We start from the raw sequence: 21,294 nt of genomic DNA on the forward strand, positions 1-21,294 counted from the left end.
AAGAGCGGATAATGTGAATTTTCTGTGGTTCCTTTTTCCCCTACAGGCTCCCAAAACAGGTTAGAGGGGCTTTGTGTAAAAGGGTAATTATTCACAGGGAAATTAATTCTCATGAAACATTTAAGGTGTTAGCAAGAAAAGTGCTTTAACCAAAATAACCGGGTGTTTTTTGTGAGGCTTTGTTATGGGTAAGATGGGGGGGAGCAGCAGAGCATAGAGGGGACCCGGCACCGGCCCTTTCCCAGGCAGGTTGGAGGGCTGGGGGGGAGAGTTCAACCTCCCGTCCCAAGGGTGAAGGAGGTGTTTTCATGGTGCTTGGAGGGGGGAAAAAGGATTTCTGTGTTTTTAGACAGTGACTTATTTATTCACATTTTCATGAGCTCAGTTATAATGTGTGCTTCTTAAGGAGAAGGGTCTTTATCAAACCCATATATTGAAGTTTCACTTTTCTTTAAAAAAAGTATGCTGTGGCAATATGCTGTTTCTTTGTGCTTCTCAGCCCCGTGTTTGTGAAAAGTGGGGTTTTAAACTCATTTCTCGAGCTAGCCCAGCAGTTGCCTGCTGGGTTAAAGGCCAGTTCTTTAGTCTTTTTATTTCAGCCTGGATTGCAAAGGGCTTTTTGTCTGCGTTAACCCCCCCCACCATTCTCAGAGAGAGCAGCACCTCCGAATGAGATCAGACACATGGGCTGGAAATGAGGTGGTTAATCTAGTTTTTGAAATTGCCAATGTTTTTAAATTGTTTGAGACCCCCTATGTATATTTTAAGGCTCCTTCTGAATTCAGAGGCAGGGGAGTGATACAGGTCGGGAGAGGCAGACTGAAAGAGGGGAGCGGGTTTGTGCATCAGCTCAGAGCCCCACTCTTCAGCCCAAGGCAGGAATCTTTGTGTTTCAGTGAATATTCCGCAAACAAAAAGCAAGTGAGGGATTTTGGCCTATAAAAGGGAAAAAAAAACCCACACATCTTTTCTTTTTACCAGAATTTCTTTTTACCAGTGTAGCCAAAGTTACAAGCCTGGGTAGTGATCAGCTGAGCAGGCAGCGATTGAATAGACAGTCCATCCTCTAACAGACAAATTTTATTGAGTACATGCACAACTCGGCAAAGCAAAGCGGTGATGTCCAGGCTCCAATAAGAAGATCTCACCAATCCGTTGGCCAGACGTCCTGGGAGTCTCAGGAACCCGGAGATAGTTGCTGCAAAGGTCCATGTGGATTCAGCTCCTTTAAGTTCAAGGTGATTACAGGGTCTTTCATTCTGCTCGTCTTTTATCGTCCTTCCAAGTCTTGGAGGCTGGTAACACCTCTGCCATCTTCAGTGGGTGGTTTTCCACGCTCAGGCATTACGTTGACTTCTCTTTCCTTCCAAAGACACTGTCCTTGGCTTTCCTTATCCCCTTCTGCTCTGCTTAAGGAGTCTTAAATCACACAAGAGCAGCTTCTTCACATTAGGATTTGGGGATGGGAGGTTCAAAGACAAGTTACTTATGCTAACTCTTGCTTTTTTACTGTGAGGGTGGTCAAACACTGGAACAGATTTGCCCAGAGAGGTTGTAGAGTCTCCATCTGTGGAGATAGTCAAAACCCAGCTGAACACAGTCCTGGGCAATCTGCTCTAGGTGACCCTGCTTAAGCCGGGTGGGGTGGGGGTAGACTAGATCGTCTCAAGAGGTCCCTTCCAACCTCAACCATTCTGTGATTCATGCCAACCGCAGGCTGCTTGGCCTGCCCTCCCCTCCTGGATGGCCCTCTTGTAACAGAGGAGGCCATCCCTCACATCAAGGTCTGGTATGGCATGTGTCCCCACCGCTCAACGCCTACTGGGTTGCAGCCAACAGCGGAGCTAGAAGTTCTTCTTGGTGGCAAACACAGAGGCCAACCCAGTCTTGCCCTTGACTATGGTAGGAGGCGCTTGGCCAGCCCCAGTCCTTTCACCTGGTTGTCAATGCAGAGCTTCATCTGCCTCATCCAATAACAAGTCGCTACCATGGCAAAGGACACGCAGATTTGCGTTAGCAGTATAACTACAATGGGGTGCAGCAGCATGTTGAAGATGCCGGTGGCCGTGGGGGACCAGCCGAAGAAAATTTCCCACCAGTGGTGGTCTCCCACCCTCTTAATTCGTTCCATTACCTGTTTTATAACATTACCATCATGATGTACAGTTATTAGGATCTTTTTAGCTTCTGCTTTAGCATTTTCTAACAGCTGCTGTAAATTTGCATGCTCTAACATTTCTTTTACAAGTGACAAATCCATACCGATGGGGGTCGGGGTTATACTACGATACAAGGTATAGTTTCTGATTAGCAACTGGCTAGTAAACACAGGCGGTTTATACACAAAATCACAGCCTCTAATAATAGCTACATTGCAAGCACACATATTCGAGTCATTAAACACGGTCTGATTATAAACTTCATTAATTTGCACGTATTTACACATCGTTCTAAAACACACGCACCCTTTCCCTACATACGCTAACACGGTTTTATTACTGCTCTGGGGATTGATCTCAAAATGACATACCCCTTCTTTGGTGTCAAAGCAAACATCACTCGCCTTAAGGGCATCATCTTCGCATATGAATCCCAGCCCCCTTTCCAAAATGCAGGCTTCCAAATCTACCGATTGCCATTTCCCATCAGACACCCTTGCCCACATGCGGTGGTCCAGGGGGTAGACCACGGACCCGTTTGTGTTAACCCCCAGGGCCACGATGGGGTAGACCTTTTCGATGCGGGCCTCTGCCACGGTCAGGACGTGGGCGATGACTGCGTTGAGGACCTGGTCGTGAGTGAAGTTGACGAGCCTCCACCAGGCTTGGAGCTGCCGCTCCTTCTCTGTGGCCGCGTCCCACACAATCTTTCGGATCTCAGTGGGGAGGACGCCGTTGTCGCCGTCTCTCAGGATACCTGCAACGACACTCTGCACCCACATCTGGGCCTGGATGCAACTAAGAGCAAGAGAGACGTTATTTTGTTCGATGCCCAGTGCTCGCAACAACACCTGATGGTCTTTCTCACTTATTTGTTCCCAGGTGGGCAACACCTCTGACACGAGCCACTGCCCCATCCCAAGGCTGGCCAGGGATGAATTCAGGGGGTTGAGGAGGCCCTGCATGCCCGAGGTGACAGCCTCCAACTTGTTGGCCAAGACCTCAACATTCATGCTGTTGAGGACTCCCAGCCCAGCGCCTCCTCCTCCCAGTGCCGTGGCCAGCAGGTCTCTCCTGGCCCGGGTCCCCTGGATGGAGCGGCTGTGGAGCCAGGCCAGCCAGCCGGTGTTGAGGGTGGATAGGAAGGGGGTACAGTGCGGTCTGACAGATGAAATATTAACAGTGGACAGAGATAACACCACCTTCTTCAGTGACCGGACAGGCCCGGTCAACAGCTCTTGAATGTGATTTTGCTTGACTACATAAGGGCCTATTTTGGAAACAAAAGGGCGCAAGACAGCAATGATGGTAAACTCTTTTTTAAATCCTTCGGGGCCTCCTATCCACCACTTTCCTCCAAGCTCGGGGGACATTTCTACGCTCAGGTTTCCTCGACACCACACCTGGAGGTTTATGACCAGGTGTGGGCAGCGTCCATAATCCTGATTATACCATGAAGCCTCCATGCCTAATTCAGATCTATTAAGCGTTTTGCTCTCGTGGAGGCAGTTTACTGACACAACCCACTTGCGGCCGTTAGGGGCAGCGATAGTCACGGTGGTGCCATCGATTTGCATCGGGTCAGTTATACTTTCTTGGGAGTATTTAATTTCCAATTTTACTTGGTTGCCAACTTCAGCGTATTGTGCTGCATGCCAGGCCAAAAAATGGCACTTTGAGATCTTGACAGCAGCAAAGGAGTGCATCGTGGTGCTAATCTTGAATTTAAAGGACAGCCCCACACTGTTGTGTGCCCAGAGGCAGATCACAAAGACTGGCTGGACCAAAGTAAAATTGCACCAACAGTCCAATTTTTCCACAGCACAGGTTTTTTTCTGATTCTTCTTACTTTTTACTTCGGTTACGGAGATCTGAGTTACTCGCTGGTGAGTGGATCCATTAATTACCCTGCACCCTACCTTTATTTCTTGTCCCACCTTCCCCAGCAGCTGTGGAAGTCTGTTTGTGCTATCCCAGCTCCACTCGTTTTCCAAGTACACCTCCGTCCCGTGCATAACCACCGTTGACAAATTTAAGCCTTTGTTAGAATTTAATCCCATGCTTCCTGTATATTTTATGTGAGCTTGAGACCAGGGCCAATCAGTCCCAATTTTTGTGTACCTCCTAACCCTGTGCTGGGCTGTGGCCCATGTGTCAGGGTGCCTGTCTAAGTGGGAACGACTGACTTTTTGTCTGAGATGCTGATGGGTTGGTTGGGCATGTTGGGTGCTCAGCGCTATGCACATACCAGAAAGCAAAGCAAATACTGCAACCAGAAATTTGAAAGCATTTTCCCCACAGCGCAAACAGGGCTGGTGATGCCACGAAGTTCGCCCTTCCAGCCGGTCACAATCGCCTTCCATTTTCCTTTATCTGCAAAACATAAGCAAGACGGGCTCTCCAGCCCCGTTAATTTCCCTTCCATGCTTTTAATTGTGAAGAATGGAGCCATTTTTCCTGCCTTTTCGCCCCCTTTCTGATTTCTACCTGGTACATGGAGGGGCTGGCCTTGTTCACAACCCTAACGGGCCCCATCCATTGGGGTCCCAGCACCTGGTTCTTCTCTCTAACCCCCCGATACGTTACCAGGTCCCCTGTGTTCCACTCTGCGGGGCGCAGCAGCACTCCCAGCTGCTTATCCATCTTGGGGATGTTGGTCTCCTGCACCAAGGCGAGCTGGTGGTACGTAGCCGACACGGTCCTCAGCATGTCCCGGACCCATCTGTCCGTCAGCACACGGGGCTGCAGTTCGTCCGGCGGCTCCCCTCTTTGCCACCAGTGTCCTGGCAGCTTCGAATCTGTTGCAGGAGGCAGCTTTTGGGGAGAAGGCACATGAGATGCCATGGCCCCCCGTAATGCCAGCAGGACCAGTGGGAGCTTCTGATCCCAGTCTTTCCTTTGCTGGTTCACGAGCTTCCTTAGCGCCGTCTTAAGTGGTTGGTTGGGCCCCTCTGCCGAGCCGGGCTTCTGGAAATGCCCCGTGATGTGAAGCTTTTGCTTGATGCCCAGCGCTTGGCACACCCCTTTCGTGACTTCTCCGACAAAGCGTTGGCCATGGTCCGAGTCGATCTCCTTTGGGACGCCCCACTGCGAGAAGACGTGCTCTACCAGGATCTTTGCGGTTGCGCTGGCCGTGTTGTTTCGAGCTGGAAACGCTTCCACCCACTTGGTGAAGTTATCGCTGATCACCAGGCAATACCTGTTCCCTTGGGCTGTTTGGGGCAAAGGGCCGATAAACTCCATCTGCAACTTGCTCCACGGGCCAGAAATCCTCTGGTGACCCAGGAGGGCTTTGGCCGTTTTGGCATCGGGATTGTTGGCCGCGCATGTCAGGCAGTTGTTGACATACCTCTCCACGTCCTCTCTCATTTCAGGCCACCACCCAGCACCCTGCAGCCTCACCATGGTCTTGTCTGTCCCCAGATGCCCCTGCTCATGAGCCAGGGCCACCAGCTCCGTCCGGATGAGTTCAGGCACCACCCAGACCGGGAAGTCTGCACCTTCCCTCCGCGCCAGGACCAGCCCCGAGACATCCTTCCATACCTTGCACCCTTTATACTCCCTGCTCTGCGCTAATTCCCAGACGCTGGGGTCTTGCGCCTGCAAGCCCAGCAGGTCCACGCTCTCCCAGTGTCTGCTGGGAGCCGCTGACATGGGGCTGTTCTCCGAGGGCTTGCCAGCCTTCCACATCAGCCCTTCCTTTGCGCCTTGCTTGGCTTTGGCGTCTGCCTCCTTGTTCCACTTGGCCTCCTCCGTTCCCTTCTTGTGGGCCTTGACCTTAATGATCTGGGCCGGGCGTGCTCTCTGCTCCGCTAGCCTCGCGAGGTACAGCAGCTTTTTGGCGTAGGTGACGGGCTTGCCGTCAGCAGACTGCATGTCCCTCTCCCTCCAGAGCGGCAGCCACTCCAGCGCTGCTCGCACCACCCAACCCGAGTCTGAAAATATGGCCAGCGGCTGGTCTGCCGGCGTGTTTTCCAGGGCGGCCGTCACGGCCACCAGCTCAGCAGCCTGGATGGAGTGCGGCAGGCACTTCCCCTTCACCACCTCCCCGGTGCCCCGGTTGACGGCGGCATAGCCCGTGTAGGGCACCCCTTCCTCGTGGTAGTTGGACCCGTCTACGAACCACACGACATAGCCTCTCTCCTTGGCCTCTGCCAGGCTGAGGCCACTCTCAAACAGGGGCGCCCGCCGTGTCTTGGGCTCGGCCAGGGGACCCCCCAGCTCCTCCCCATCCCTCTCTCCACTGATTACCACCCTGTAAGCACCGGACAAGGGCTCCCCCTCCTCCCTGGGGGCCTCCTTGTTGGTCAACGCCAACACCCAGTTGGCCATCCTGGGGCAGCGTAGGGGACCCTTGTCCCCCTTCCCCGACAAGAGATACCTCACCGGGGCATGGGAGGTCCTCAGCAGCACCGGGGCTGACCCCACCAGGTACTCCCAGTGCTGCAGGGCCCAGGTCAAGGCTAAAACCTCCCTCTCGTAGTCAGTGAACTGCTGCTCCGCCAGCGTCAGAAGGCGTGAGGCATGGGCGACGGGGAGGAGGTGGGCACCGTGCTGCTGGCCCAGGGTGGCCCGCAGCCCCCTCCCCGCGCAGGCCAGCTGCAGGACATAGGGTCTGTCCCTCCGAGGACGCACCAGCATGGGGGCTCGCGCCACACTCTCCTTTAAGGTCTTCACTGCCTCGTCCTGCTCTGGCCCCCATTCCCAGGGGGTGTCCTTCTTCAGGAGGTGGCAGAGGGGGGCAGCTTTCTCCGCGTAGCCCTCGACAAACTCCCGGGAGAACCTCAGGAGAGCCAGGAAGGACCTCAGGGTGGTGGCATCAGCCGGCGCTGACACCTTCTGTATTAGCTCAACCCTCTGCTTCTCCAGCAAGCGCCCTTCCTCCCCCAGGGTCACCCCTAGGTAGGAGACCTCCTTCCAGCACAGCTGGGCCTTCATGGGGCTGACCCTGAAGCCCGTCTTCTGGACAGCCTCCAGCACCTCCGCCAGCACCTCCAGGTTCTCCTCCTTCGTCCGGGTGTGGATGAGGATGTCACCAGCACAGGACAGCACGCTCTCCCGATGGCCGAGCTTCTCCCACATCCTTGCCACATGCGCGTGGCAGATGGCGGGGGCGTTGTGGAAGCCCGGGGGTACTCTGGCGAAGGCAAATTGCTGTCCTCGAAGGGTGAAGGCAAACTTGTGCCAGGACTCGGGGTGCAAGGGGATAGCGAAGGATGGGCTGGTCAGGCTGAGCACCGAGAACCACTTGGATCCCCGGGAGATGGCCACCATGATGTCAGGGTACTTGGCCACCGCAGAGGTCCGCAGTGGGGTGACACGGTTCAGGGCGCCAAAGTCGACTGTCAGCCTCCACGTTTTCCCATCAGCTTTCCGCAGGGGCCACACCGGCGCATTGCTGGTGCTTTGCTGCTCCACCAGCACCCCCTGCTCCAGCAAGGTTTTGACTGTGTCCCACAAGCCAGCCTCAGCCTCAGCCGGGTACCGGGGCTGCGGCTGAGGAGGGGGATCTGGCCCTTTGACTGCCACAACAGCATCAATCTGTCCACAGTCCAGCTTGCTCCTTGCCCAGACCTGGGGGAACTGCTCCGTGACCCGTTTTACTCCGGGCTCCCACTCAGGGTGGACTAGGAGCTCAGGGGCTTTCATTGACATCACCCTGTGGCTCGCCGGGATGACAAGCGCATCACTTTGGGGGCAGTGTAACAGCACTCGGTTTGCCAGGTCCACCACCACCCCCATCTTTGTCAGCGCGGAGATGGCTAAAATTCCCGGCTTTCCCTTCATTTCCATTTTCCCAAATTTTTCAGACCCTTTGGCAGTCCCAATTTCAAAGTGTACGAGCCCTGTGAATGGCACTGAGGATTTTTGGCCGTTTGGCCCTGTCAGTTCAATAATTTCACAGGTTTGGAAGAGCCCAGCTTTGCCAGGGGCCATATTCAGAATTGAATAAGAGGCACCAGTATCAATTAACATCACTTGTCCAAGCACCCCTCCTCCAATAGTTATATCAACTATTAGGCGCCCCCACGAATCGGTCTTAATCGGTGCCACAAAAAGGGGCGATGCAGGTGCCTGGCAGCCCTATTGCTGAGCCTTAGACCCCGGGTCAATCGGGTTGGAGCTGCTGTGCTTTTTGGCCTCGTGCAGGGCCAGTTTTCGGAAGAGCTCCGCATCCGGCAAGCCGTCAATATCCTCCTGCTTCTCGTATTTTATCAAGCGCTTCCTCAGCTCAGCCCGCCAGGGGTTGGACTTCTGAAACCTCAGCCCTTGCTGGTTCTCCTTCCCTGAACCACCCTTGCTGTCAGGATCTTTTCGGTTGTCTCCTTGCATTTTTCTCACCCCCGCATTTTGGAAGGACATGGCCGAGGTTTTCCCTTTCTTCCCCCCCAGCATGTACCCTGGGAACGCCTGCTTTTGCAGCTCAAAATTCTGGGTCAGGATCTGCTCCAGCTCTGACAGCGGCTTTCTGGCCGCGTCCCCACCGGCGATCACTCGCAATGGGGGGGTCAGCCCCACCACCAGCGGCTCCTTGAATTCAGGCCTGTCAAAATCGAGGGGGGAGTCCTTTGAGCCGGGCAGCCCGGCCATCTGGTAGAGCATCTTCTTACGGTTAACGTAGGCGTCCGGCCGCTCCTCGGGGTTTTGCTTCTCCTGGTGGAAGAGCACTAAGGGGTTGACCTCTGGGAAGAACACTTTCAGCACGGCCAACTGGACGTCCCCGATGTCCTGGACGTTGCCCATCTGCACATCCCCCGGCAGCGCCGCAAAATCATCTGGTTTCATGCACTTTCTCACCACATCTATCAGGTCACTCGCCGAGTTGCCGCTCTGGCACCTGGGCAGCCGCTGGGCCCTGGACAGCCAGTTGACTGCTGTCTCCTTCGTCAACGGCCCCAGCATCTTTCCCACCGTTTTGAGTTGCTCAGGGGTAAACCAGAGCACAGGCCTGTTGCTGTCTATGGCCTGGAGTGGGCCATGGCCGGCTGGCTCATCGTGGGGGTTCTTTTTAATTTTGGAAGCCTCCACCTCCCCTCCCTGCAGCTGGCACACCTCTTCCCGCAGGGGAGCATAGGGGGATGGCCTGGTGGGGCCGTTGGCACCCCACACATCATCCTCGTAGTCGTAGTGGGGCGGGTGCGGGTCCAGGGTTTCCTCCCCTTCGCCATTCCCAAACCGGTTCCTCTTGCCTTGGATGGCAGCCACGATGCCCCTCGACACCCCCAGCTCTGCCTGCAGCTCCTGGATCTTGGCGTGGCATACCTTGTGATCGGGGCCGGTGGCCCGATCCCGCTGGACGTCCTGCAGGACCGCCCGCACCGCGCTCTGGGCATCGTGGGTCTCCCCGATCCACTTGCCGACCTCCTTCTCCAGCTCCTCCGTTTTCAGCTTCTCGTAGCCCAGCTTGCTCTCCAGCCGGGTGATCTCCACCGCACTCCGCAGAGAGTCCCCGCACAAACCCTGCACCTCTGCCCGCAGGTTGTCCACCTGCATTTTGAGCTCGCCCTTGGCCTGTTCCAGCGTCTGCACGCTCTCAAGAGCCTCTTTCAGCAATTTGGACAACTCCCTGCCCACCATCAGCAAACCCTGCAAAGCCGCTCGCTTCTTGCACTTGTTTGTGGGTTTGGGCTTTTTGGACTCCTCCGACCAGCTCTCCCACTGCTGGCACAGCTGCTGGTACGCCTCCGGGCCCTGGAAGGCCCCTGGGGACCAAACTGGGGGGAGACATTTCTGGAGCACAAACTGCTCCAGCTTCCAGTTGCTAACGATATCGGTCATCATAGTGCGGGGAACGAGATCCGAGACGGCTCTGTCTCAGGGCAAAGCTACCATAACACCAGCACCACTGACCCACCCGCAGAGGAAGGCTGCGACCCCGCGACCCGCCCCTCCAAAAAGCCCCCCCGGGGCGATGCCGAACCTGGTAGCAAGGGAAGGGGAAGGTGGGGATGGGTGGCCGCGGCTGAGCGGGCAGCTGCCGCGACCTGCCAGCTCCCGGGGAGGGGACGGGGAAGGGACGCGGGAACAGGCGAAGCGAAGCAGAGGCGTAGTAGGACCCCGATAATAAGATCTCACCAATCCTCGGCTGGATGTCCTGGCAGTCCCGGGGACCTGGAGACAGTCACTGCAGAGCTCCGGTGGATTCGGCACCTTTAAAGTCAAGGTGTTCGCGAGGTCTCACCCGGGTGGCTTTTTATAGCCATGGCAGGTCGTTGTTTGGGGCTCATAATGCTTCTGTTTACTTCCTTGGTGGCAGGTGCTGCATCCCTCCCCCTGTCTTCCCAAGGACACTTTCCTTGTCTTTCTTTATCCTCTTTGGCACCGATTAGGGAGGCTGAAATCGCATGGGAGCAGCTGCTCTGCCCCTTATCTATTTTGGGGGGGCCAAGGATTAGTCACCACCCGCTCATGCTAACCTCTGCTTGCACCAAGTGCCCTGAAGAGGGAGAGCTGGAGCCTGTCCCCTCAGCATCCATCCTCCCAAAGTCCCCTAATGGCCTCCTCACTTGCTGCACACACCATTAGCACCTGGGTTTTGGGGGGAGATCACACATGGGGCTCACACTTGACACCTGTAACACACGCAGTCCCCCCAAACTCCCCCTCCAAACATGAATTGCTTGCTGGGGGGAGACAAGATGGCAGGAAAATGTATACAATCTGTAGTTTAGATCCATTTTGGCTTCTGGACTTCAAAAGCAGCATTTTTCCATGCCACAAACCAGCCAGCCGCACGCTGGCGTATACCTTGGGGGTACCCCACGATATGTCAGGAGCCTTGACTGTGATATTGCATCAGCTGAAGTACAGCTGTAAATCTGCACCTGCAAAGGCAGACAGACACACACCCCCAACCTCGTCCTACAAACCACGTCTTAGCTTGGAGCAGTTTAGAAAAGAAAACTTGACCCACTTGATTTTTTTTCTGCCATTACACTAAGAAAAAGTCATCTTACTCAGTGAAAATGCTATCATTTTCATCGCTGCTTTTCCCCCTAATGAAATACTCCAGAAGCTACACCCTTCCCTGGAATAAAATCATGTAAAAAAATTTAAAAAGCAAAAAACAGTTCACCCATGGCTGCTTGAGTCCTGGGGAGTTTCCATCCAGCAGCCCGTTATCCCCAACGGGCCCTTATTTCCAGGTCCTGCGGTACTGGCCATGTTGGACCAGGCTTGAGGCTGAGTCTGATCCCAAAAGTCAGCCCCGATCCCAAAAGTCAGCCCTTGTATCCCAGAAAGCACAAAGGGGACGGATTTTTCCTTATTTTTATGGCAACTGTTCCTCCAGCCTGGCATTTACAGCCCAGCTGCAATTACCTCTGCTGCAATGTGGGAGTTTAGCGGAGATGAAACCCCAGACAGGTCCTGCTTCATGTCTGTAGACCCCTTTCTTCTACCCCGATGCTTTGCTCCAACCCCCCGAGAGCAAACACTTTGCTGGAAGAAACCCATCATAGGGAGAAAATAAAAAGTTGAAAATGTAACAACGAAGCTGATGAAAGCGCAGGGAATTAGTGTCGGCGTGGTGAGATACATGGGATATGGGCTGAGAAAATGAAGAGAGGATGTTTCCCCCTGGGATGGGCGACGAGGAGACCCACAGGGCGAGCACTGAGATGGGGCAGGGAGTTGGCTGGGCTGGGGACTGGGGTGGTTGTCTTTCATTTCAGAAAAAGAATAAATTCCCCCTAGAAATCGTGCAGCCGAATAACGCAATGACACCAAAATTCAGCGATCCCCCCCATCTTGGCCCAGCCGTGAGACAAACACTCGCGATTAGGAGCCGCTGTGCCCCAGCAAGGTCACCAAAGAATTTTGCTTGTGTTAACAGATCAGTTCAACCTCCACCATTTTTTCCTCCCCTATTTTCTTCCCAGGACAGCAGCCCCAAACAACGTGGGGATGTTATAAACAGCAGCTGCTCTCCTGCACGTTCCCAGAGTGCTTTTATTTTTGTTGGCGATGAGCTGCCAGACAAAGGCATCCCACCTCCAAAATGTTTTCTCGTAGGATCAACACCCAGTCCTGAGAACAGCTTGGCTGCCGGTAAATAGCTCAACTGCGTATAAACAGCAGCTTCAAAAAAAAATTAAAAATTAATCCCTGTTCCAACACACACACTGTGCTTTTACATTGCAAATACTCCTTTTTCTTTCCATAGGAGACACCCTATAGGTAAAAGCACTGCAGGGAAGCATCTCTAAAGCTGCTATAATGGCCTGGGGAATCCTCCCAAGCCAAAATATCTGCTTAGACAACCCAGTGTCACCAGCCTTGCAGCAGCATTTGGTGCCCAGTGTAACATGCCCTATGTCCAAGATTGTAACGGTGACAAAAGGCACCTCTGGGAGCACTTTGGTCCTGGCCAGGAGGCCAGAAGATGCTCCAGGTGACAGCAGCAGTGAGAAAAGGGGGACGCAGCCATTGCAGCATCCAGGGACGTCGGGCTCAGCTCACCGACTTCACCGTGGAGATAAAGGAAAAATTCACTTGCAGTGGCATTTCTCGTATTAAACACCCCCCCCCCCCCCCCAAAAGAGGTGCCTACACCCCATCCTGGGGAGGTCCCAATTTGGGAGTAATGTGAAATAAAAGGGGAAAGGTGAGCAGGAGGTAAAGAGGGGAAAAGCAAGGGTTGCTACACCCTCCATTGGGGGCTTAGCTCTGAAAACAAGAGCTTAAAAGCACTGAAATGACTTTCTCCTGCCAGGAAAGAGTTAAGGAGCAATTCAGCCGACCCTAAATTTTAGCAGCTGAGCCCTTCGTGGCAAGGCTTTTGGTGGTTAGCAACCTGCTTCAAGCAGGAAATTATTTTAAACAGAAATGGGGAGGGGATGTGTTACAGCAGCATGGAAAAATCTGGTACAAAATATACCAAAAAATTGCACCGCACAAGATGCAAAATCGTTTTTCCTATTCGTCCGCCAACCCAAACCCCAGGGTGCCCCCACGTGAGACCTCCCCGGGAAATCCCCCCTCGCTGGGGAGCCAGCCCAGGGGAGATGCTGAGGCTTTGTAAGGGCCATGAACATCTGCATGACGTGGGCATAAAAGAAAACCGAACCTTGCTCAGCAGCCAAAGGGGCAGTGAATAAATAAAATCAATAATTTTTTCTTTTTCCCCAAACATGGAAATATTGAAAGCTGCTGACACCACCCCTGTAATTTCACATCACGTATTTCACTCTTCGAATCCTAAACCCCGAGTGCTCCAAATATCTCCCTCCCAAAGACATTTCAAAGCCCCTCTGATATTTTATCTATCACTTAAATATTTCTGCGTATGAGCTGCGCAGTGTCACAGCTACCAAAGCAGCACCTGCTGCAAGGTGGGGAGCCCCAGCAGAATTTCCGTATTTTTGTGGGTTTTCAGCTGCTAAATTTGTTTAAGGTTTCTTGCTCTTGGCTTCAGAGTTTGCTGTGATGCCTTGCGCCTCTGCTTTATGGCGAGCTTGTTTGGCATTCGGCATTTTCCAGGCCTGGAGAAAAACACCTCCCACTAAAGATTCTGCTGAAGAAAACAACCTCACGGCTCAGATTGCATCTTCTCCTTATTTTGAATGCTTTTTGATTTCAATGGATGATAAACCAGCCAAAATTCATCCTTTCCTGCTTTTATTTTTAATGCCAATTTCCTACATTTGTCATTTTTTAATTGCATGGAGCTAGATCAAAAGAAGGAGGAAAAACTAGGTGATGAACTATGAAGAAATCATAATTAAAAATCAATGACTTTTCATTTTTTTTCTTCCTAAAGGCGATTTCAGGGGACCCCGTGCAGTGCTGGAGAAGCGCATGGGGCTGCTGCCCTGATGCACACCTGGATTTGGGGCCCGGCGCAGAAGAAGCTGCCAGCCTGAGGCTCCAGATGCTGCCGCGGCAGATGCTCTTTGGCAGCTGTCGGCAAGACATCTGTGCCGAGACGGGGAGGAACCTCCTGGGGTGAAGCCAGCCCTACCACCAAGAGGTGACTGTGCGTGGAAAGGGGGAGCTAGCACAAAACCACTCCATCGCTGACTCCACCACCATGGCCCGGCTGTGGCTCCATTTCTGCATCTGCCTCCAGATCCCAGGTAAGAGGGACACGTCTCTTAAGGGTTGAGGGCACCTAAAATCATGCTGGAGCCTCTCCTCCACCCCGCTCCAGCACGTGGGATGCGTTGCACAGCATCTGGATGATGGAAGTTTAAATATACAGGCATAGTATAGATCTACAGGATATTATTACCTATCACCACATAATTTTGGACAGTGCCATTAATAACATGCTTTAGCTTTTGGTCAGCCCTGAAGTGGTCAGGCAGTTGGACTAGATGATCATTGTAGGTCCCTTCCAACTGAAATATTCTATTCTATTCTATTCTATTCTATTCTATTCTATTCTATTCTATTCTATTCTATTCTACTCATAGTGCAGTATATAATGGTGTAGACACCACAGAGTTTGTTTTTACTGCACCCTCTCAGTGCAGACAGACTGTGGGAAGCTGTCTTTTAGCCTGCAGAAAAGGAGGCTGAGGGGAGACCTCATCGCTCTCTACAACTCCCTGAAAGGAGGTTGTAGCGAGGTGGGTGTCAGTCTCTTCTCCCAAGTAACAAGCGATAGGATGAGAGGAAATGGCCTCAAGTTGCGCCAGGGGAGGTTTAGATTGGATGTAAGGAAAAATGTCTTTACTGAAAGAGTGGTGAAACATTGGAACAGGCTGCCCAGGGAAGTGGTTGAGTCCCCATCCCTGAAGGTATTTAAAAGACGTGTAGATGAGGCGCTTAGGGACATGGTTTAGTGGACATGGTGGTGTTGGGTTGACGGTTGGACTCGATGATCTTAGAGGTCTTTTCCAACCTCAATGATTCTATGATTCTATGATTCTATAAGCTGCTGATGGAGAAGTTAAAGTAGCATCTATCTACACTGCCTGTGTAATGCAAAGACGATAAACATTCCATCAGTTTTTCTTCTAAATCTATCCAAGGACTGAATGTTTCCCAAGGGCCACAGCTGGAATCAGTGTGTTATAAAACCATGCTGCCTTCTGCTTATCGCAGACAAGTTGCAGGAGATCTGGACCGAATATATACAGTCGATGTTGTGGCAAAGTGGTAGAATTACGCTTTACAGGACAAACTGTGCCATCAGTTCTTAGGTGAAAAGTGTTGAGAGCTTTAAACACCCGTTAAATGTATATATTAGGGTGGTGGCTCAAGTTGGTCCGCCGAGACATTGCCCAACCCAGGTCCACAGCTGCCCAGCATCCTTGCTAGAGGCTGTCAGGACTGCAGGGTGTTTTCTTTGTGTCGTGTAATGGTCATCCAGCCACAGCGTAACACGGCCGATCTGGCAGCAAACAGCCCGAGGCGCTTTATTGACACCTATATACAGGTAGTAATATCCTACAGGTCTATACAGTGGGGTCCCCGCTGAGAAAACCCCAATAAATTAGAGTTTGCTCCGCATGTGCAAAGGAAAAAGGGACCATTTTCAAGCTGCTGCAGGCTTGTCTGGCCAAGCACGTGGAAACAAACCCATCCCACCCCGATTCCCCGTGGTCCCCTGCAGAATATACACCAGGAAAGGGAACAGGGAGCTTTTGGAGGATGAAAGTGTGGCAGACGATGAGTTTTTCTGCTCTGGCTCCATCCCAGCTCACCCCACTGGAGCTGTACCACTGGCTCAGAGCCGAGCTGAGCATTTTCCAGGATCCCTTCTCATCCCTTCTGACTCATCTAATAATGTCTCCAACAGCTCGAGGAAAAGGTTTTCATGGGAGGTTAAGTTTCCCATGCCCAGCAGAGCCAGACCTCAGGGCAGCCAAGGAGACCCTGAAGCCACCATGCCCCACGGCCATACACATTTCAGCTCCTAAAAAACCACACAGGTGTTTGCCAGAGCAAAGTTTGGGAGGATTGCATTCCAAAACCTGAAAAGTATGTATTTTAATAGTAAGGAGACATTTATATTGTCGCAGCGCCAGAGGATGTGGTGAAATGCTGCAGCTGCTGCGCGACACCTGAATTTCGGCATTGCAATATTAGGGCTGAAGCCTGCTCATCTCTGCAGCGATGGGCTCATCGGTGTGGGGACGGAGGAAGGCTCTGGGCCTGTGTCAGTCACCAGAGCCCTCTCCTCTGCCTGGGGGACATCAGGGCCACGGGCCGCGGGGATGGCTTCAGGTGTTCTTGTGGTCATGCAAACCCATTCCCACACCACTGGGTTTGCAGGGCTGCACAAGGCTGTTTGCAACAACTACTGTAAGCAGCTTTGGGATTTTGAAGGAATAGGGACATTTTAACGTAAAATAAGCCAAAACCCATGCTTTGTTGAGCTTTTTGCACAGCTTTAAAACATGCCTGGGAAACAGACGGGGGAAGCGAGAGCATCCTTATCTTCAGAGGGATGTTTTTCACTCGGTCTCGGAGTATCTGCAGCTTTGTAGGACTGTTTGCCGAACAGAAAGGATCACAAGTCACCTGTTATCCACAGACACCGCTCATATCTGTCCGGGCCAAACACAACTCAGATAATTTCCACAAAAGCTGCAAAGCCCAAACAAGGCGATGCGATGCCAAACCAAAGCTTTCAACCCCGCCGCTAACCCTCACTCCTTCTCCTTCCCCAGGTCTCGAAATTCATACAAAAATAATGTCGTCTGAAAACTGATATCAAATTGGCTCATTTTGAGATGTTTTGCACATTTTTTGGTCTTTTTCTGCACCTGAGATGAAGTTTATCAGTGTTGCATGTGTTAGAACAAAAATCTGGCAGATAAGTTAAGAGGCTCAAAAAAAAATCTGTTGAAAGAGAGGTGAAGCCTCTCCGAAAAACAAGAGAGAAAAGGAGGGCAGGAGAGGGGCATCCACAGGAGCAGGTGGGGATGCCCTTTCCTGCACATACAGCCCCAAGGACACCCTCAAAATCATCCTTCCATTGCTCTCTCTGCCACTGAGCCACCTCCCTAAACGAGTGCTTTACAGGGCAAACTCTACCTGTATAACTGGGCTTGACCAACAAATAGCTGGGGAACCCAAAAAGGCCTCTGAGGGAATACGGGAGCATCCTGATAAAGATGCTCCTGTTTCTCGCTCATGTGATCCCCTGGTCTGTGACAGCTTGATCATATTAAGCCTACAAAGAAAATCTGTACTTAGCATGGAAGAAAAATAATGAAAAAAAAATGCTAACTATGTATTCCTGTCTCTTTTTTCTTAGGTTTCTGTACAAATCTCCTTTTATCCCAGACTCCAAAGCATATTTTAGCCCAAACTAACAATAATACAGAAATCCGCTGTGAGCTGAGGAAGGAGCATGCCGGGGTGTACTGGTTCCGCTGGAGCCAGGAAAGGCAAAATTTCGAGTTCTTGATATTTTCCAACCTGTTGGGCAAAGCCACGTACGGCGCAAACATCATGCAGGACAAGTTTAGTGTCCATGGAGTGAGTTCCCACACCTCCTCCAGCCTGCACATCCGCCACCTCCACGCCTCGGACAACGGCACCTATTACTGCTCCGTCTCCCAGTCCTCCCAGCTCCTCCTGGGCAGCGGGACACAGCTCGGTGTGGGTAAGCACCTCCCCCAGGGCTCCAAAATGTGCCACCTGCAGGCTGTGATGAAGTCCCCTGGGTAAGGGGTGATGCGTGTTGGTAGACCCTTCCCAATTTTGAGACGCAAGGTTGGGGCTCTGGGGTTTTCCCAACGAGATCTATGAGACCAGACAAGTCAGAAATTACAGAAAATAGCTATATTTTAGGTCAGCTGCATGTGATAGTCCTTTTGCTACGAGCGGTTGCTCTGCCGTGGTCATGCCTTGAGCACCGCGTTGGTCCTAGCATCTTAGGATTTCCATGGGAAGACGCTCAGCCCCCAGTATTGCCACGCCTGCGTTTTTCTCGTCCCCCATGGTACTTCGGACGAGAGGCTGGATATGTGCCCTGCTCAGCTCCCGGGTCCTCCTGCACCCCGGTTCTTCCTTACCCTTCCTCCAAGTGCAAAGAGCAGCATCAAGGCCAGAGGACATCACCCCTCGCATCGCTGGGGTGGGTCTGACTGCAGGTTTCAAGCCTGTCCTTCACGTAAAGGATTGAATTGGGATTTATTCCTCAAAGTTCACAACCCACCATCACTGGGGAGCTCCAAGCAGAAATCAGAGCTATCTGCGGGTGGCACTGGGGGAGTGATGCTTTACAGACCCTGGGTCATACAACAGCTCTTTTCAGCCCATTTTCCCCTTGACCACCGAGCAGGAGATGGTGTAGAAAAACTGATGTGTTTGAAGTAGGATTCAGCCCTTTCTTTGCAGGCTTTTAGGAAGACAAATAACTTATTTAACCAAGATGCAGCTATGGCTGCTGGTTCTAAATCATCCCCCATGTCCAAACCTTTCTGGTTTTGTTGCAAATATGCCCTGCACCTTGAGCTGGCTGAGAAATCCCTTTTGGATTCTTGCTGGCTCGAAGAAAAGCTGGTTCGAGATAAAAGAGAACTGGTTTTTATCAACTGGGCACATATCTATGTGCAAAGCAAAGCATGAAAAACAGGGCTGAAATTCAGCATGATCAAGGACACTCCAATTTAAAACTAAACACCAGCAGGTGCTCTGGGATGACTCAGGCCTTGATGGATATTTTCTTTTTTTCCTTTAGTACCCATGATAAAACAAATTGTCTTTAAGTTCCTTCTCTTTAAGTCTATCATAATGTAAGGGAGAAGCTGTCCAGATAAGTCCCAGGCACCTGATGTCTCACCTTTCCATGTAAAAGAACGGTGGTTTCCATAGGAATTTCAGTCCTGGATAGAAACAGAAAAAAACAGTTTTGAATCACCCAAAATTTTGAATAAGTGGAGTTTGAGTGGTCAGATGTACAGCTATTTAATGACATTACTGGGATATTTTCCTGACCAACTTTACAGAGAGATGAATGTGCTCCATTGTAATTCAGATACACCATAATAAATCCTGCCCTCATTTTATCAGAATAAAAAAAAATATGTCCAATTTTGAGCAAAGATTAGAGCAATCTGAATATGGAAAAGATCCAGGGATCCCTTAAAACCTCCCAGTGCTACTGAAATCTCCCACTACCTGTGATTTCATGCAACGCTGATGAGATTGTGCCTGGCAGTAAATGTAGCTCAAGGAAGTTTCCTTTTTCCCTGCCTTAGCCTTCTGCGCTTGTTTGCCTGGTACATTGTTTTATTAATGCTTTTACAAGCTCTTGGTAATTTGTGTGGCCACCGAGAGGTTCAGGTCAAGTTCCCAGCCCCTCTGGATGACCCAGCCCTTTGTGGGGGTCCCTGGATGGGACTAGTTTTAAAATCCAAAATTTCCAGCCCTTCCTGCCGGCTCTTTGAGACCTCCACTGCACTTGGTGCCATATTAACCATCCTCTTCTCCTCCTTATCCACCAGTTGATGTTTTGCCTCTGCCTTTGAAGACCACTCAGGCACCGCGCACCAAAAAGCCCGTGCGGTGCGTAACCAAAAGCAAAGCTGCTGGCAAGAAAGGTATGGCAGAGGGTCGGCTCAGGCTGCCTTGCAAAAGGGGTTTGCTGAGCTCCTGGGGATCCCCAGGGTTCAGCTGGAGTTTGTCTTGGGGTGGGGGCAACCACAACGTGACCCTGCAGGGGTGGGCATCTGGGTCCACCTAGACCCATCACTCTGGGTGGAGCTGACCTCTGCCTTTTGGAGCGGTTCCCTGGGATATACAAGGGTTTAGGGGCCAGGATGTACTTCCATTTAGCTCTGCCTAAGCTCTGGTGTCCCTTGGGTGTGCAGCCCCTGCGGGTGCAGCGTCAGTCCTGCAGGCATGGTGAAATCCCATGCCAGAGAGGACACCACAAAAAAGGTTATCGTGACTCATAGCTAAGTTCTCTGCAATGCCTTCGGGGTGTAATCCCATCCTCCAAGGGATACCCCAGGGTGATGGTCATGTCCTCCACCCCTCCTGAGGGGCAAGGCAAACCTGCCTTGCTTTTCTCCTCTCCCCACCCCACCCTTCATCCCCCAAAGCTGCCGGGGCAGGATGATGCTGGGTGCTGAGCTGGGGGGGCAGCTCCACACCATGTCCCCTCCTGTTCTCCAGGTGCCTGCAGCCCCCTGGTCTGGGTCCCCCTGGCCGCCAGCGTCCTGGTCCTCCTGCTGAGCCTGGTCCCCATTGCCCACCGCCTCCACCGTAAGCATCCCATCAGCCCTGGGGGACAATGAGGGGTGTCAGGCCCCGGAACAGCCCGGGACCGGGATGGGAAGCTGGGAGGGTGTCCCCAGGCTGACGGACGCCGTCTCTCCCCAGGTCTGCGCCGGAGGCTGTGGCTTCGCGCCCACAGACAGTAAACCCCACTGGCTCCCCCCACCTCGGGAAGGCAGAGGGAAGCTACGGACCGTCCCCTGCACAGTGCTGAGCCCTGCCTGGACGTGACCCAGGAAGGACGTTACAGGGGATAGACATGGGCTTGCACTGCAAGACAGACTTTTCTTTCCTCCGATGGACCACAACTTTAACATTTTTCCTTGACACGACAGCTGGCAAAAGGACCAGGCCGGATTCTGCAGCGTGCTGAGCATTTCTCAAAGGGCACTGAGCAGGGCGAACACCACAGCTGGCTCTGCACTGGGGGCACCGGGGCTGGTGTACCGAAGGGATTCAGATGGGCTGGAAAGATGCTGTGAGCTCCTTGGCTCTCCTCTGTGTTCGTCTGTAGGACAGCACGAAGGTGCTTTTGGTTTGCTCCTGCTAATGCTGGTTGATAAGACTTTGTTAACACTTTGAGAGCAACCGGCAGATGCAGGGGCTGGTCACTGCACAGCTTGTAAAGGGCCTGTACAGACACGTTCGTTAGCAATAGTGAATATATCGCTCAGTCATTTTGCTCTGCAGGCTGGTGTCTTGTGGCCCTGCTCAGTGAGGGACACGGTTGTGTGGCAAGCAAGGGACCATGGCCTCTGCGCAAGCAAGAGTGAAAACAGAGCAAAAGCTCCGGGGAGAGCAGGTCTGGGAGGGTGTCTTCTCCCATGGGAGACTGCAAACAGCCAAAAGTGGGAGAGGAAAGCCAGACAAAGCGATGTACGCAAGGCCAAACACCTGGCACAGCCTGAAGGCCAACACCGCCTCTGAGAGCAAACAGAGGCGGCCGGGGGCT

The 21,294-nt window shown here is 52.4% G+C and overlaps 2 protein-coding genes across 2 annotated transcripts; one reads left to right on the forward strand and one right to left on the reverse strand.

Annotated features, from left to right (window-relative positions):
- Positions 1 to 1,897: 1,897 nt before the first annotated feature.
- On the reverse strand, positions 1,898 to 4,522 carry LOC143160004 (uncharacterized). Its single transcript, XM_076337561.1, has one exon. It carries the CDS (start codon positions 4,520 to 4,522, stop codon positions 1,898 to 1,900), a length of 2,625 nt encoding a protein of 874 aa, XP_076193676.1.
- Positions 4,523 to 13,958: 9,436 nt separating this feature from the next.
- Positions 13,959 to 20,488, forward strand: CD8B (CD8 subunit beta). Its single transcript, XM_076337562.1, is given in 7 exon segments — positions 13,959 to 14,012; positions 14,015 to 14,122; positions 14,125 to 14,236; positions 17,371 to 17,721; positions 19,568 to 19,663; positions 20,241 to 20,330; positions 20,448 to 20,488. Coding segments are annotated over 7 exon segments (852 nt in total).
- The last annotated feature ends 806 nt before the right edge of the window (positions 20,489 to 21,294 follow it).

This window comes from Aptenodytes patagonicus, chromosome 4 (assembly GCF_965638725.1).
Source record: "Aptenodytes patagonicus chromosome 4, bAptPat1.pri.cur, whole genome shotgun sequence".
Lineage (NCBI taxonomy): Eukaryota > Metazoa > Chordata > Aves > Sphenisciformes > Spheniscidae > Aptenodytes > Aptenodytes patagonicus.

Bases quoted from the DNA above. Each gene is read 5' to 3' on its own strand.
- LOC143160004 (XM_076337561.1), bottom strand. From the start codon at position 4,522: ATGGAAGGCGATTGTGACCGGCTGGAAGGGCGAACTTCGTGGCATCAC.